Source organism: Oncorhynchus masou, chromosome 10 (genome assembly GCF_036934945.1).
Source record: "Oncorhynchus masou masou isolate Uvic2021 chromosome 10, UVic_Omas_1.1, whole genome shotgun sequence".
In the NCBI taxonomy this organism is placed as follows: domain Eukaryota; kingdom Metazoa; phylum Chordata; class Actinopteri; order Salmoniformes; family Salmonidae; genus Oncorhynchus; species Oncorhynchus masou.
In genome coordinates, this window is record NC_088221.1 from 18,425,024 (window position 1) to 18,441,722 (window position 16,699).

Below are 16,699 nucleotides of genomic sequence, written 5' to 3' on the forward strand. Positions count from 1 at the left end.
CTGCACCCTCGTCAACTACTGTGATTATAATTATTTGACCACGCTGGTCATTTGTGAACATTTGAACATCTTGGCCATCTCCACCCGGCACAGCCAGAAGAGGACTTGCCACCCCTCATAGCCTGGTTCCACTCTAGGTTTCTTCCTAGGTTTTGGCCTTTCTAGGGAGTTTTTCTGAGCCACTATGCTTCTACACCTGTATTGCTTGCTGTTTGGGGTTTTAGGCTGGGTTTCTGTACAGCACTTTGAGATGTCAGCTGATCTAAGAAGGGCTATATAAATACATTTGATTTGATTCATTTTTGTTGTTGTTGAAATAAGAAGACAGGAGAGAAAACTTCAAACTTCTGTTTCCATTCACTTTTACAATTGTAAATGAGTGAGATAGATCATGGAGGTTGTGGAGGACGCATAGAAGGTAATGTGGATGGGGAAGGAAATGCATTGCTTTACACTGACCATCAGGGTGTACCCTTTCCATGCATACTAAATGACCAACATTGCATACTCTATGAATATGACTATGGCCTTGGGAGAGGACAGCAGAGGAAACATATGGCTTCATTCCAACAACCAATGTGAAACCAAAAACATACGTTCACACAACTTCCAAGGAATTAAATATGCTAGCTGAGAGGGCTGTCAGTACGTTGGGAGGCGGGCCATCTCAAGCAGGTGGCCGTGGTTGGAGATGAGACAGCACACTTCCTGGTTGCAGATGTCCATATGTTTATCCACTGCACACAATCTGTTGTGGTTGTCATGTATAAGTGCTGAAACCAACATCACAAATCCAAAAGTGACCTTCGCTCAGTGGCACCTTAGCAATATGATATGTTTTATCGCAACCCAAAACCAAGGGAATTAACCATATAACATTACTCACAATGTGTTTCAAATGTCAGTAAGAAGATGTCTGTGTGTCTGTTACCGTAGGCCTCCGTGTAAATGTCAAGAAGCCCCTGCCTGCACCTTCCCTGCCCTCGCTCAGTGCCTTGAAAGATTAATTGTGGCTATTCAGTGACGAATGGAACATGTGTCAGGAATGACTGTGATTTACACACTGGCTCCCCAGTCAGCCCTAATTACCCAACACAGTGGCTACCATGGGAAGAGTTGCTATTGCTGCCTCTGATACTACAGTTCTGCTGCTGGAGAAGGGAGAGATACTGGATAAGGAAAAACTGGAGGAACACACAGAGGAGATGCAAAGCTACAAATTGGCACATAAACAGTTTTGTAGACAGTTTATCTGGTGTAAATGTAAAGGATATTACAGTTTGATTAATTGATGTAGTGTATATGATCTACAAATACACTTATTAACACAGTTAACATGATAGTCTAATTGAATTGCAGTCTATAAACATAGATCCATCTAGATGGAATATCCCAAAATAAAGTCAATGTTGACTAGTTCAAATGAGAGGGGTGGTCGGGGTTCAGACTGAGGAGTGCCAGGCAACAGACGGACAGGTATCAGTGACAGGTTGGCCAGCCACAGTGGTTCCACAGGTCCAACATGAAGCCAGTCTGTCTCTGTTTGAACCTCAGGACTTGGCCCTTCCCTAATCACCAGCATACTACACCACCTCACACAGGTCAAAGGCTCATTGGCCAATGGACACACGTTCTATTTCTGGTTTCCCATATGGCTGAAGAATCACATGCAAGTAAGATACTGCCATATACTTTTTTAGTGCTAAATCTAGAAAAAGTACTGTTTCCCACTGGGCACACATTCCCACTGGGCACACCACGTCATTTCAATGTGGATAATTGGGTAATATTTGGTTGAGAAGTTGATCAATGATATTACAACCTATAATCACCCACTCAAAATACCCATAGTTTGTTGAATTTCCAATGCTTTAAAACATCTGAAAGCACAACCAAATTCCAGTGAAAAAACAATGTCTTATTTTTGGTTTAGTTGTCATCCAAATGTTTATCACTGTGCTTTCAACCATTTAAAGGCACAGCAAATATCAAATGGAAATACAATGTCAGATCTTTCTTTAAATGTCTGCAACAAATTAATGTCTGCAACAAATTAATGTGTTATTACTGTGCTTCATCTAATAGCAGAACCAAATGACCTGGATTGCAGTTGAGATTACATAAAAAGTACATGGAGCAAACAATCAATGCCCTTCGAGATTCTGTACAGATTATTGCAGCAATTACTCTATAATAGTCCGTAAACTGGTCATCTCTGTAAACCCGTCGCAAGACCCACTGGTTGATGTTTATTTAGGCCTCACTCCCCCCTATCTGAGATACCTACTGCAGCCCTCATCCTCCACATACAATACCCATTCTGCCAGTCACATTATGCTAAAGGTCCCCAAAGCACACACATCCCTGGGTCGCTTCTCTTCAGTTTGCTGCAGCTGGAACGAGCCTCAAAAAGCACTCAACCTGGACCGTTTTATCTCCATCTCCAGGGCTCCCGAGTGGCGCTGCTGTCTAAGGCACTGCTACTCCGTGCTAGAGATGTCACTAAAGACACTCTGGTTCAAATCCAGTTTGTATTATAACCAGACGTGATTGGGAGTCCCATAGGGCAGTGCACAGTTTGGCCAGCGTAGGCCGTCATTGTAAATAAGAATTTGTTCTTAACTGGCTTGCCAAGTTAAATAAAAAATTGAATTCATTCAAAGACTTGATCATGGACACTCTTACTGACAGTTGTGGCTGCTTTGTGTGATGTATTGTTGTTTCTGCATTCTTGCCCTTTGTGTGATGTTGTCTGTGCCCAATAATGTTTGTACCATGTTTTGTGCTGCTGCCATGTTGTGTTGTTGTCATGATGTGTTTTCATGTGGTGCTTCCATGCTGTTGTTGTCTTAGGTCTCTCTGTATGTACGGTTGTGGTGTCCCTCTTGTCATGATGTGTGTTTTGTCCGATACTTTTATTTTATTTTTTAATCCCAGCCTTCGCCCCCCCCACAGGAGGCCTTTTTGCCCTTTGGTAGGCCGTCATTATAAATAAGAATTTGTTCTTAACTGACTTACCTAGTTAAATAAACTTTTAAACAAATAAAAACAACATCTGAAGATCTTCACAGACCTGCAACCGATGCATGCTATTTTTAACATGCAGGCTTTGATTAAGAAGCAATGTATACAGTAGTTACAGTAACCTTGAAATGTTGTCATGGATGTGTTACTCATGTTAAGGTTGAATGTTACATTAGTTTGTAAGAGAGCCTTAACTTTAGGTTATTTATTGTATTACAGAAGTAATATTGAATTGTGTTTGGTTGACAACACAGCCAACTATCAACATTCAAATGATCTTGGATAGATCTATCTGTGCCACCGGGTTAATCCCATTCTTTAACTTTTCTTTTTGGTTATATTTGTGGTTGAGTTTTCTTTTTGGTTGAGGAGATGTGAATCCAACATATGATTTGTTACCTTGTCGACTAAATCAGTTGCACAGTTGAAACTGTCCAAGCAGAAGATAAAATGAGACTTTTTTCCAATCCAATGTATTTTCAACATAGACTCCATGTCACAATACGTCGTCAAATTACGTCGAAATAACTTTGATTCAACCGGTTTTTGCCCAGTGGGTTATCTGCCCTAGTATGTGTGCATGTTGAGTTTGAGATGTTCTTGAAAAGAGTGAAAGTGAGGCTGTATGAAGATATAACCACAGCTAGATTGTCATCGCCCACGTGTTCTATTTTGAGGCATGGCAGTAGTTTGTAATTTCAGACTAAATGCTACTTTTCAGCGTTGAACGTTTAAGGAACTTAATAGACGGGGAAACATTCAGTTCATATCTAAGAGCATGACATTTACTGCTGTACTCCTACTGTATGTTTCAGATTTATGGAAGAAACTAGCCAAAGTTACAGTAGTATTTCATATATATTTATTTGCAATGTTTTTAGATTTAAAAAAAAAATCATTTTGTTAAATGGATTTTTAACACCTTTTGGGCCATTTTGGATATACTGAATCACATCTCCATTTTAAAGATGAAAGGTCAATCTAAGGTTATTTGTCACATACACAGGATACAGCAGTTATAAACAGTACAGTGAAATGCCTGCTTGTAAGCTCTTACTCAACAATGCAATACTACTAAGTCATATCAATAAAATGCACACAATAAATCAAATACAATAAAACAAGTGCACATGAAAATACACACTACATACAAGGTCAATACCAGTACCAATGGTAAAAATAGATTTGTTGGTGTTCAGTCGTGTAGTGACACTATCACCTGTTTAGTGACCTGTTGGACTCATGGTTGTCCCCTTCCCTCTTCACTCTCCCAGCCACGTGTCCCAAAGCAGCTCCCTGGAGGAGGTTCGTCTGGACGGGGACAAGTTTGTACCTCCCGCCCCCCGCAAGGTGGAGATGAGACGAGATCCAGTCCTGGGCTTTGGCTTTGTGGCAGGCAGTGAGAAACCTGTGGTGGTCCGGTCAGTCACACCAGGTAAACATACCAGCCCACCTGTAAACCAATCATGTCACCATTAATAACCACAGCTTCACACATAGCCATTATCAACAGGAAGTAAGATGTATTACTGTATATCCAATAGTGACCAGATGACAAAAGATGGTGACCAATCGGTGATGATAACCAATGAAAGGCCACATTTTATTTATAAACCATGCACTTCAGGGTACTTGATATATTAGCCAACCTTACGCCTAAAGAGTACAATGAATCCAGAAAACAAAGAAGAATTACTAGCTAGAAGCTTTGTAATTGGTACCACTCCCCTGTGGTTCCCTGTGTCTTGGTAGGAGGTCCCTCTGAGGGCAGACTGACCCCAGGAGACGAGATCATCATGATTAACGATGAGCCGGTTAGCTCCGCCCCCAGGGAGAGGGTCATCGACCTCGTCAGGTACAGGAACTCAATGTCTCTAACATACATACAGTATCCCTGCTGAGTTTACATGGGATTCGTGCACACACAGGAAGTCATTTGGACATTTCATTCCTGAAACGTTGTAATGTCAAGCTGTGTGTGCCTTGCCTTGCTGAGTCATTTCCATGACTCGTGAGTCATGACAATAGACAGTAAATGTCTATATGAATGAGACCCCTGTTTTAATTGGTTAACTAACTATAAAAAAATAAAAAGAAACCTGCAGTGAAGGATAATGCCCTATGTATAGATTCAATGTCAATGCCAGAAATACCCAGATAGTGTGGGGTAATGGGGTAGAGTCCTTTGCCCACGTCGGCACCATGCAGGTCCAACTATATACCAGTGTGAATTATTTCTATGTGTCTTATTATATGCTTGACTCAGGTGAGTGAGTGAGTGGCTGAACGGCCATATGACCTACATTCTGTGGACTGTGGAGTGAGTCTGTACTGTAGATTAGTGCAGTGAAATATGTCCATAAGGAGTCCAGTCCATCACTGCTCCCCTGGCCTTGAGTCAGTGTGCTGGGCTCCATCTCAGCAGTAAACTACTGTTTCATTACAGGAGTAACAGCCAGGCTTGAGGCATGGCTAGAATTGATTGCTCATGCTGTTAGACCTTCTTCATGGGCTTACTTCAGCAGTCAGAATCTGCTCACTGCATAGGAGAAACAATGCTTGACTCAGGCCTGATTAATCGACTTCCGCTGTACATGAATATGACTTATTTCCCTTTTTAATCTACAGTTTAATGATGTTTTCTTTGACTTGTTTGTGTTGTGTTCCTTCTCTGTAGGAGCTGCAAGGAATCCATTGTTTTGACAGTGGTTCAACCGTACCCAGTAAGTATCAATCGTCCCATCTTTAAAGGTTTCCATTGATAAAATTCAGAGTGAACTTCTGGGATATGAAGTTTAATGGACTGTGTGGCTGTTGACTGGGTGAATCCAAGACAATCCGAGACGTAAAAAGGTGGCCATATGTCTCTGCTGGCGTCGAAACGGCGAGGTAACTGCTTAGTGTTCGCCTGGCTAACTCACAGGGATTTCAGTCCAAACACTGAATACTGAAAGTTGTCCAAGTCCTCTCATGGTAGCAACAACCCCTAGCACGAGACCCCAGATGAACCTCAACCTGCCACATTGACAGCTGTTAGCACCCGGGAGGACCATATGAGGATGGGTAGAATGCCACAATAACAGCTACTGTGAATGTAGGTGATATTATGATTCATATAATAGGTCAATGTGATGGATTTGTGCCATCACCACCAAAATAGACAATGACTTGTATAGCAAATAATCAGAATATCACCATGTAAGTTCGAACTCTGGCAGAAATCATTCTGTGTTGTATCCTAGCTTTGGGTAGCATATTTCAGACTTCCACTCAACAATGGTTTATATATGACAAAAGCAGCAATTATGTCCAGAAAGACCGCACAGAACTTGTAAAACATATTGCATTTCACATTTTCACACACACCTCTGAAAATTATATAATTTGAGCATTCATTTCTTCTAATGATATTTTCCTGTATGAAGACTGTCTCAAGGGAAATAGCCTGACGTGTTATTCTACTGGAAAGGGCCTCAACTTGAGAAGAAGTTCATCTTGAAAATGTCTTCGGTTTGCAGAAAAAAAACAGATCGAGAGAGCTACAGAATTCCATAAGATGCACGCAGAACCGGCTCTTCTAATTCAAACTTGAATTGTTCTCACTTGTCAGACATAGCTGTGCTGTGACTCAATAACATAGACACCAGTGGGGGTGTCCTTCCACTACACACCCTTACAGCATCTCCAATCATATCAATGTATTACAATATGAGGAATTGAATGAAAACACTAGTGTTAATGGTAGTGGGATGAGGATGAGGATGGGATAGTGTAAATGGAACATTATTCTTCTCCCGCCATGGGGGAAGGGCTGATTGGTTGTGGCTTCTCTGAAGGGGTGGTCCTGTTGCCAACTGTGTTTTTTATTCAACCCCCCCCCCCCCCCCCCCAGTCTCCCAAATCTGCATTCATCAGTGCAGCCAAGAAGGCCAAGTTAAAGTCTAATCCAGTGAAAGTCCGCTTTGCAGAGGAGGTCATCATTAATGGACAGGTCCCAGTAAGTACAACAGTAGTGTTCTACAACACTACATCACACTCTGTCTCGTATTATTGTATACCAAAGTTTTCCAAAAGGTAAAAGTATGCACCTATGACATTGACCTTGAATCTTCTAATATTGCAAAATATGTTGGACTGTTGAACTGTATTGGATGCCAGTCTTGTTCTTCTTTCCATTGCCATTACCTGCTATTTCACATTGCTTTCTCATTATATTAAAAATAATATGTTTAGGTGCAGTGAAATGTGTTGTTTTACAGGGTCAGCCATAGTAGTGCAACACCCTTGGAGCAAATTGGGGCTAAGTACCTTGCTCAAAGGCACATTGACAGATTTTTCACCTTTATCAGCTTTGGTATTTGAACCATCAACCATTGGGTTGCTGGCCCAACCCACTAACCGCTAGGCTACCTGCCACTATGTACCCCTCTAAACGCTTACTGTGACCATTTAACAGTGTAGCGTATCCTACTGATCAATTAAAAGGCTGCAATTATCACCATTTTCTTCTCATTTACAGGAATCTGTGAAGGACAACTCTCTACTCTTCATGCCAAATGTTCTGAAGGTGTACCTGGAGAATGGACAGACCAAATCCTTCAAGTTTGACAGTAACACATCCATTAAGGTGCAGCAATACACCCTGCCCTTCACTAAAGACATCTTAATGGGGACATTGATAAAAAAAATAGATTTTTCAATTTAACCTTACATCACTCATAGACCACTTACAGAATAGTTTATTTCTTTGGTCACTGTGGCATACTGTATTATCTTTACTTATGATTCAGCAAGTATCCAGATGTGCATTACACACAGCACTCCCACAAAAGCAAGTGAGCTGTAGCTTCATTTAAGTGCACGAAGAAGTAGGCCAGCACTTTTTTCTCATGGTGTTCCTACACAAAACATCTCCAAAGTGTGCTGTTTAATCTGTGTCATTTCATGTAATGCAGCTGACATTTAACGTCACTGTATATTTGTGATTATGAATGTGAAAAATCATACATTTTTAACAGGCTTGATTGAGAGGAGGTTTTTCTTTCTTCCATAATCTTTCGAGGATATGCAGTATTCAATCATCAAACTGTTTGCTTAAGAACGTATACATTTGTAGCTACACCTACAGTATCTGTCATGCAAGCGAGTGCTTCACACAGCTCCTCTCCTCTCTTCACACCTCAGTCCCTCACACCGTGGTCCCCTATGCTGCAGTCCTGCTGTGCACGTTCCTGGCACACGCCATATGAATAATGAATGTCTCTTCTGTCTGTGTGAAAGGATGTCATCTTGACCCTGCAAGAGAAGCTCTCCGTTAAGAGTATTGAACACTTCTCGCTGATGCTGGAGCACAGGAACGAGGGCTCGGCCAGCAAACTCATGATCCTCCACGAGCAGGAGATGTTAACTCAGGTGAGACGTTGTGGGGTGACCTACAGTGGGGTGAGCAGCCTCACACCCGGGTAGATGACAGATAGACAATATTAGGGCCTCATTCAGTTACAGTTACAGTGCCTTCAAATATGACCCACGTTCGTTCATAGCAAGTGGGAATTGGGTAGTGGTGGGCATGTGATTAAATGATTGTATGTGAACAGACTGAGTGTAGGGTAACGTAGAGCACAATACAGACCCTCCATAAGACAGACTGTAGATAGAAATGATCCTAATGGGTCTGGAATATTGTTTTACACCTTTTGTCCATTGTTGTTTTATGTATTTGATCATTATCATTATGGTTTATACATTTTTGTAACATTGACGTTGTTTCTGTATGCATAAAAATGAGGATATATATTTTACCACAGTTTTGTACATTTGTGATTCTTTTTTTTTTTGCTGTGCTTTTTAATCCATTATTCATTATTCATGACATCTCATCATTAAATGTTAATTCCGTGTCCTCGCCTGTTGTCCTAGGTGACACAGAGACCAGGGGCACACAAGATGAAATGCTTCTTCCGCATCAGCTTTGTCCCAAAGGACCCCGTTGACCTGCTCAGGAGAGATGCAGTCGCGTTTGAATACCTCTACGTTCAGGTGATTCACAGCACATGGAAGACAACACTGCCTGATTAACAAATTATTATGTTGATTGTGTAATCAACATTTTTGTATGATATTCATTGATAAGCATTTGGTAAGATTTCATATAGAAACATTAGCTCAGAAAAATGTAAATAACCTAGTGTTGACTTGGAGCCCAACACACTAACTGCATTATGGTCAGTAACAATAGTCCAACCAGTTGAAACTTCTCACCTTTTCTCCTCCTCTCTTCCTCTCCTCTCCTCTCCTTTCCTCCTTTCCTCTCCTTTCCTCCTCTCTTCGTTCAGAGCTGCAATGACGTGGTGCTGGAGCGATTTGGGTCAGAGCTGAAATACGACACGGCCCTGCGTCTGGCTGCCCTGCAGATGTACATCCTCACCATCAACACCAAGCAGTCACAGAAAGTCTCGCTCAAATACATCGAGTGAGTGGCTCTTGTGTTTTCTCTGTAGCTCAGTAAGTGGAGAATGGCGCTTGCAATGCTAGAATAGTAGGATCGATTCCCGGGACCACCAATAGGCTACATGACATGTATGCGTGCAAGTTTTGTATAAAAGCGTCTGCTAAATGCCGTATAATATAACACTGCTGCACCACCACCAAGTCAGTATGGACCAGGTCCAATGTCTCGTCTGGGCCCCTAAAGTTCACACATGGCCCTGCATCTTCTCACATGTTCAATCTGGCAGCACATTGTCATGAGGGCTTTTCACGCCCTCACACCATCACTCTCAACACTAATAACTCTCGACACAATAATCTGAAGAGAACAAGTCGCATCCACGTCCGATTAACTAACGACATCCACGTCAGATACAGTAACGATTCCACCCCCCCCCCCCCCCTGATTGTTATGTTGTTACGTACCACAGGTAATTCATGTGGATGTTGATTATAATCGATTACCTGTTGGTTACTCAATGGATCCTCTCTCTATAAAGTGATTGATGTTCGCCTGACGGAACGTATTCTGCTGTTCTATCATGTTGTACATAAAACGTATGTCACCAGTGTTTCTTGCTCTACAGGAAGGAGTGGGGTTTGGCACTGTTTCTCCCTCCTGCAGTACTGTCCAGCATGAAAGAGAAGAACATCAAGAAAGCTCTAACACACATTCTCAAAACCAACCAGAATCTGGTACCTCCTGGAAAAAAGGTATCTTTATTCTCCCTCCCGCTATCTCCTGTAATCATGAATTGTCATGCTCTCGTAAATTTCCCCACTGTTAGATAATGTAATGCGTCAATGTGACTAATCACAGCGCCAGTTTCATTGTAAAAGAAATCCCATGTGCACATTCGTATTGTCAATAGCCTAAATTGCTCATGTTCTCTTTCAGCTGTCAGCATTACAGGCCAAGGTCCACTATCTGAAGTATCTCAGTGACCTGCGACTGTACGGAGGACGGGTTTTTAAATCTATACTGCTGGTAAATAGCTACCTCTCTTTTTCTGAGCTCAAACTATTTGAATAACAAGACACAAAACATCAGAATATCATATCTCATTTAACGAGTTCATATGTACTGTGTTTCAATTGTTTCCACTCTGCTCAATGCCCACAGCAAGGAGAGAAGCACACAGAGGTAACCCTACTAGTGGGTCCCAGGTATGGCATCAGTCATGTGATCAACACCAAGACTAACCTGGTGGCGCTGCTGGCCGACTTCAGCCACGTCAACCGCATCGAGATGTACACAGAGGACGAGAAAAACGTCAGGGTCGAGCTACATGTTCTGGATGTGAAGGTGAAATCAAACAAATCTTCAAGAGGGACTTAATGTGATATGATCATGACGATCAATGCAATGAGTTGACATCTAGCCTGATTTAATGAGCTATATAATAGAATTTTCAGCAATAACATTATACAAGGAAATGAATGATCGATGAGGACATTGTGTCAATGTGTTAATGTGTCCGTTGTCGTCCTCTTGTCTCCCTATTCTCCAGCCCATCACTCTGCTAATGGAGTCCACTGACGCGATGAATCTGGCCTGTTTGACTGCTGGATACTACAGACTACTAGTGGACTCTCGCCGTTCCATCTTCAACATGGCAAAAACAGGGAATGCAGACACCGGTGAGTCTAGACTACACAGTTCCGTTGTTTTCAAAAGCCAACAATACTGTAAGTTGATACATTAGCATCACTGATATCACAGAAACGGGATTATCAACCGCTCTTTGGTTCCTTCTCAGGCCATGACTGCAGAGTAAAGCAGAACTATCAGGCTATAGAGTGGGCATACAGCACCTCCTTTAGAGGGTGTGAGGAGCACCAGCAACACAACAACCAGCGCTGTACGTCCAGGGAGCCCTCCTCTAACAGAGACTCAGACTGCGTGGACCACGGGAGGACCGAGAGTGACATGTCCCCCGTCTATATCACTGAGATCCAGCAGCCGCCCCAGAACAACATGCACATGGCAGAGAGGGTGGATACCAGAGGAGGGACCAGGGGCCCAACACACCCCCAGCCCTACCTCTGTGCCTCCAGACCCAAAGCCCAGGACTCCCCCCGCAGTGCCAAGGTCTCTTTCATCTTCGGGGATCCACCGTTAGACAGTGTGAACCCCCAGAACCTTGGCTACCAAAGGCTGATGGACGACGTCCCAGAGGTACTACACGACCACAGCCCCATGTATACGCGACTAGAGGAAGACTACAAGAGCAAGGATCCCATGGACGGGGAGGGCTATCCGTACAGCGCCAAAATCTTCGGCAACACCGAGTGCATTGAGGAGCCGCTGTTGCACGACATCTGCTACGCCGACACCACGGACGCCGACGAGGACGAAGATGACATCAGCTGCGAGGAGGACATGGGGCTGATGGGGGATCTGGACAAGGCCACGTTCCTCTCGCTCTCGGGGTCCAGCGATGACATCATCGACCTGACCTCCCTGCCCCCGCCGCCAGAGGGTAAAGATGAGGAGGATAACGAGGATGTATTGCTTCACTCCCTCAACCTGGCCATCGCAGCCCCACCCCCAGGCTTTAGGGACAGCTCTGATGAGGATGAGCAGCACGGTGGGGCCCAGGGGCATGTCAGAAAGGGCCAGGGGACTCGTGACGATATCCCTGTATCCCTCATAGACTCAGTCCCCACACAGGGGGAGGAGGGCCCAGAGGTGGAGGGGGCCCTGGACGATGCTGTGGTGTCCACCTTACAGGCACTGGAGGCCCTTGCGGCTTCTGAGGAGCAGAGCCCACACCCACAGTCAGAAAATAGCACAGGTTCTTCTTCTTACACTATTGTAACGTTTATTCATTAACACCATGCGGATGTTCCAGCCATTAACTTTTAAATTTGTTGTTGTTGATTTTTCAATAAAAAAAACATTTTTGTTCTATGTTTCCATTTAGTGTGCGCATTGTTTCATTCGTTTTCAACATAAAACATGTCCTGTATTTCACTCATTTTTGGTTCCTTTTTTTGTTGTTTTTCTGTTTTGTGGATCATTTATTTATTTTGTATCATTTATGATCAGTCGCACAAATGCGTTTCAACTCACAGCTTTCATACTATTTGTACCAATGAATTGTGTGCTTTTTTATAATATTTCTAAGATGCCTCAGGTAAAATGTGTCAATAAAATGTCTGTCTCTCTGTGGCACACAGGTGTAGAAATATCAAGGGCCTTTAGCCCCGAGTCCTCATCGGACTCTGGCAACGAGACTAACTCCTCAGAGATGACGGAGAGTTCAGAGCTGGTCGCTGCCCAGAAACTCTCTGAAACGCATTTGAGACTGTATGTGGCCACTGCGGAGGGCTACCACACTCTGACTGAGGAGAAAACAAAGTTTCCCATAACACCTTGTGAAGGAAAGGTAGCCCTGGCCATACAGCAGAACCCTCAGGAGACCTGGGAAGGGGGGAAGGAGGAGGAGGGGGCCAAGTCCTCAGCTGTGTCCTCCACCCAGATCCTCCACTCAGATGGGGGAGAGATGGAGCCAGAGACCATGGAGACCAAGTCCCTCACCGACTATTTCAACAAACTGCACAGGGGCTCTGTGATGAGAAAGCAGCCAGGGAAGCTGGGTGACACGGAAAGCAGGATTCAGGGAGATAACGATGACTTAACAGAAAAACGACACAGCAACATCCAGAATTCAAATAGAGGGGATCCACCCAAATATAATTCAGACCCACCCAAATATAATGCTATTCTAAGGGAACCTCCATACATGAACCAATTCGAATTGGGGCGAACACCCTATCCGTATAGAGAGAAGCCCCCAAGATATCACCGGCCTCCTGAAAACAAAATGGCGGACAATATTTCCCCAGACTGTGTGAGTAATTCACAAGCCTCGCACTCTGATAGGGGAACAATTAAGGGAGACAAGCAGGATTCAAATGAGAGAAGCCTGCAATTAGACTCTCATTCGCGCTCCCCCGCCAAAGTCCCCCACAGTACCGAGGAAGCCAATTTACCCAGCAGCGACCCACAGCAGCAGCAGACGAGGGTTCCCTCGGCCGAGCAGGATGTCACACGGTTACACGAGTATCACCTGAGTAAGCGCATGTCATTGTTACAGGGCAGCGAGGGCGTCCACTCCCTCCAGAGCTCCCAGTGCTCCTCCATTGATGCTGGCTGCAGTTCAGGAAGCAGTAGCTGTGTCACTCCCATGGACTCTCCCCTCTGCACTGGGGAAAACATGCATCTACTCTCAGAGTCTTCCCTCAAGGGGCTGGGCTATATTAGTGGGGAGGAGAAGGCCTATGGCACCCAAGGCCAGGGGACACAGCAGGGCAAGGCGAGACATCAGACCATAGATCCCACCCTGCTGAGGAAGATCCACGCAGCCACCAGTGCCGAGCCTGGATTCGGTACCAAACGAGGAGATGGCTGCCACCGGGTGCCTAAGATAAAAGAAACCACAGGTAAAACTAAATAGAGCGGTCTTTTCCTTTGACGTCTGTGCGCTTAAATGGTAAACACAATTCCAGGAGCACATTGAGGCTGTTGATAAATTATTCACTAGCTGGGGATTAGGATATGCATCATGGTGTCAGAGTAGCATTATCCATTCAGACAGAAGACAATAACAAGCATGTCACTAGCTAAGGACATGCAACAGTGCATTCATGTGTAGAGGATGTGATTGGTAGAAGAAATACTGCTGTGTACTGGTTCATTATGTAACACTTGCTGCACAGAGATCTGATAAAAGTGCTGAAATGCACCTTAATTCTATTTTACCCCACTCTCTGTTATGAAAGGACAATTAGAGCAACATTTTACTAAAAAGTCCTCTAATGAAAACAGGAAAAGGTTAGAGATCAAAGCAATGCACCATGTTGTCAGGGAGATGCTTAATGATTCTATTTGATTTTCTGCTCCCCCTAGTGTAGTTTGCACCCAGCTCGAGATGGCTGCAGGGGAAGACTCCTCCTCTGCTCTCTCCAACGAGGTCAACGCCGCCGCCACCACCACCTCACCACCATCATTAACCAGTAGCAGCAGCACAGAGTCCAGTGTGCCCAGTGCCACAAAGCAGCAGGGGTGCCCCTGCACTGAGCCCATCCCATGCCGCGCCCAGGCTTTCCCTTCAAGCTTACACCCATGTGACCCTATCACAGGCAGCCTCAGGAAGCCACCGCAGCAAAGGGGTCGGATGCTGAGAAGGAGCTGGAGCAGCATCACGCCGGGCTCCAGGAGCCTCGAAGAACTGTTGGAGAAAACCAAAGCCACGCTGAGTGGGAGGAGTGCCCAGAGAGTCCAGTCACCCGACGACCCCTCCAAGCCACAGAGGAGATTTGCTTTTTCCAAGACACTTTCCAAGAGCTTGTCCTTGTCCCAGGGATCAGTATGGTCTGTTAGATCAGTTAGCTCTCAGTCCTCTGGCAGAAGGCTCTTCAGAGGCGCCTCTATCATGCTGCCAGCGTCATTGGATGCCAAGCAGCTCCAAGCTGTGCCACTACCCAGACTGGACAGCAGCACCTGGATGAGGTGCCATGGGCCCTTCACACACTGCTTCCCCAAGAGGAAGACCAGCACTGATGATGACGATGACGATGAAGTCGGAGGTGGAGCCGGAGAAAGCCCCACCTCCCAGCCATTCTCTGGGGGTCAGAAGGCACAGTCACTCCCTACCAGCCCCAGAGTTGACGTAGAGAACACAGTCTCTTTGTACGCCTCTGGATCTGAACCCTCCGCTGTGGCTGAACAGCTCAACATGGCCAGTGGTGTGACTGTGAGCGGCATGAGCCTGGGAGCGAAGCTGAGCCGTGTCAACTTACTGAAGGGAAAGACCTACACCCTCCCCCAGGGGTTCTCAGATGCACAGAGAGATGCCCTGGATATGATGTGTCTGGTGCGCTCCGGTGTATGCCAAGGAGGTGGCCAGAGGTCAGAGGTCAGTGAGTCCGACCTGTGGAGGTTCAGTCAGCTGCTCTCCATGGAGGCCCTAGAACTGGGCAGCGCCTGCAATCACATGGCCCTGGTGCAAGGCAGCCCCCAGGACACCCTGCTCTCCCTGACTCACAGTTTCCACACGGTCTGTTGCTTAACACAGGCCTGCATGTCACTGGTGGAGGGCTTGAGCCCTGAGAGCCGGCAGCGCGAGGTGGTAGCAAAGGTGGACGAGGTCGTCATGAACTATGTGTGTCTGCTCCAGGCTGCTGAAACGGCTTTGGATAGTTCCCCCAATGACCAAAGTGTGAATGCATTGACACGTCACTCCACCACCATGTGTGCTATCGTCAACAGACTGAGTCACTCACTGACAACACTCTACAAGTAAACATAACACGGTTATGATTAGCGATTTCAAAGCCATACATAAGAGACGCGGGTTTATTCGACCCAAACCAATGTGAACTGCTGTGACAAAACCTTGCCTTGTGTATATTTTGTTTGATATGTAAAGTCAAATAAACTCTATTAATCATGATGACACTTTTAAAGGTGGTTATATTCAGGCCTCTGAGAAGAAGAACATGTTCCTAAGGGTATATAAACTGATATTACTTGATAAGTATACTTTTACAAATTGATAATCACCTTTTGGGGTGTAATGTGTAGATGAACAACTATTAATTCTGTATTTATTTGTATGAATTACTTGTGTTACACATGATACATATTATGTGACAAAGAGCTCTAGACAAATCACTGCGCAAGACAAGAAATTAAATGATATGATACAGTCCATTATGACGTCGATATTTTTCATTTGCTGAAACCGACATAGTTTATGAATCTTTGCACATGTTCACTGAGTACTTTCCTCTTATTTTTGTCAGCACTACCATAACATATTAAAAATTAAAAATGTTGCAACCTGAAGTTGATTATTGTCTCCTTTATTATTCTCATAACGATTGTTATACAAAGTAAAGGTCCATTTCAGTTATCAATTAAAAAACATCATTGTTCTCTAAAGCCAAGTCATGTTCTGCTTACAGTGAGTGGGGCTTTCTCCAGCTTTCTCGAAAACCTATTTGTCACAAAAATTGCATAATTTATACCAAAAACTCTCCTGGACAATGTTTGGTTGTATTAAATCATGTTTGATTATTTACTGTTTTACCATTTACTAAGTCCAGGGTGATGATCATGCATTTTGCATTAATGATGATGGACTGTCTAAGTTTGAAGGCCGGAGAGTGTGTCTGC

General features: G+C 44.3%; 1 protein-coding gene across 3 annotated transcripts in view; it reads left to right on the plus strand.

Annotated features, from left to right (window-relative positions):
• Nucleotides 1–16,369, plus strand: part of LOC135547271 (FERM and PDZ domain-containing protein 4-like) — a 47,213-nt gene extending 30,844 nt beyond the window's left edge. For 2 of the 3 annotated variants that reach the window (XM_064976093.1, XM_064976095.1), the window contains 15 exons: nt 4,299–4,459; nt 4,777–4,879; nt 5,702–5,747; nt 6,917–7,021; nt 7,544–7,651; nt 8,305–8,436; nt 8,944–9,063; nt 9,360–9,496; nt 10,101–10,227; nt 10,412–10,501; nt 10,637–10,819; nt 11,025–11,154; nt 11,274–12,311; nt 12,697–13,962; nt 14,434–16,369. In XM_064976093.1, coding sequence (XP_064832165.1) covers nt 4,299–4,459; nt 4,777–4,879; nt 5,702–5,747; nt 6,917–7,021; nt 7,544–7,651; nt 8,305–8,436; nt 8,944–9,063; nt 9,360–9,496; nt 10,101–10,227; nt 10,412–10,501; nt 10,637–10,819; nt 11,025–11,154; nt 11,274–12,311; nt 12,697–13,962; nt 14,434–15,824 — 5,137 coding nt within the window. In that variant the 3' untranslated portion in view covers nt 15,825–16,369. Of the gene's footprint in view, nt 1–4,298; nt 4,460–4,776; nt 4,880–5,701; nt 5,748–6,916; nt 7,022–7,543; nt 7,652–8,304; nt 8,437–8,943; nt 9,064–9,359; nt 9,497–10,100; nt 10,228–10,411; nt 10,502–10,636; nt 10,820–11,024; nt 11,155–11,273; nt 12,312–12,696; nt 13,963–14,428 lie in introns of all 3 variants that reach the window. The other variant, XM_064976096.1, reaches the window with a different exon arrangement.
• Nucleotides 16,370–16,699: the final 330 nt, after the last annotated feature.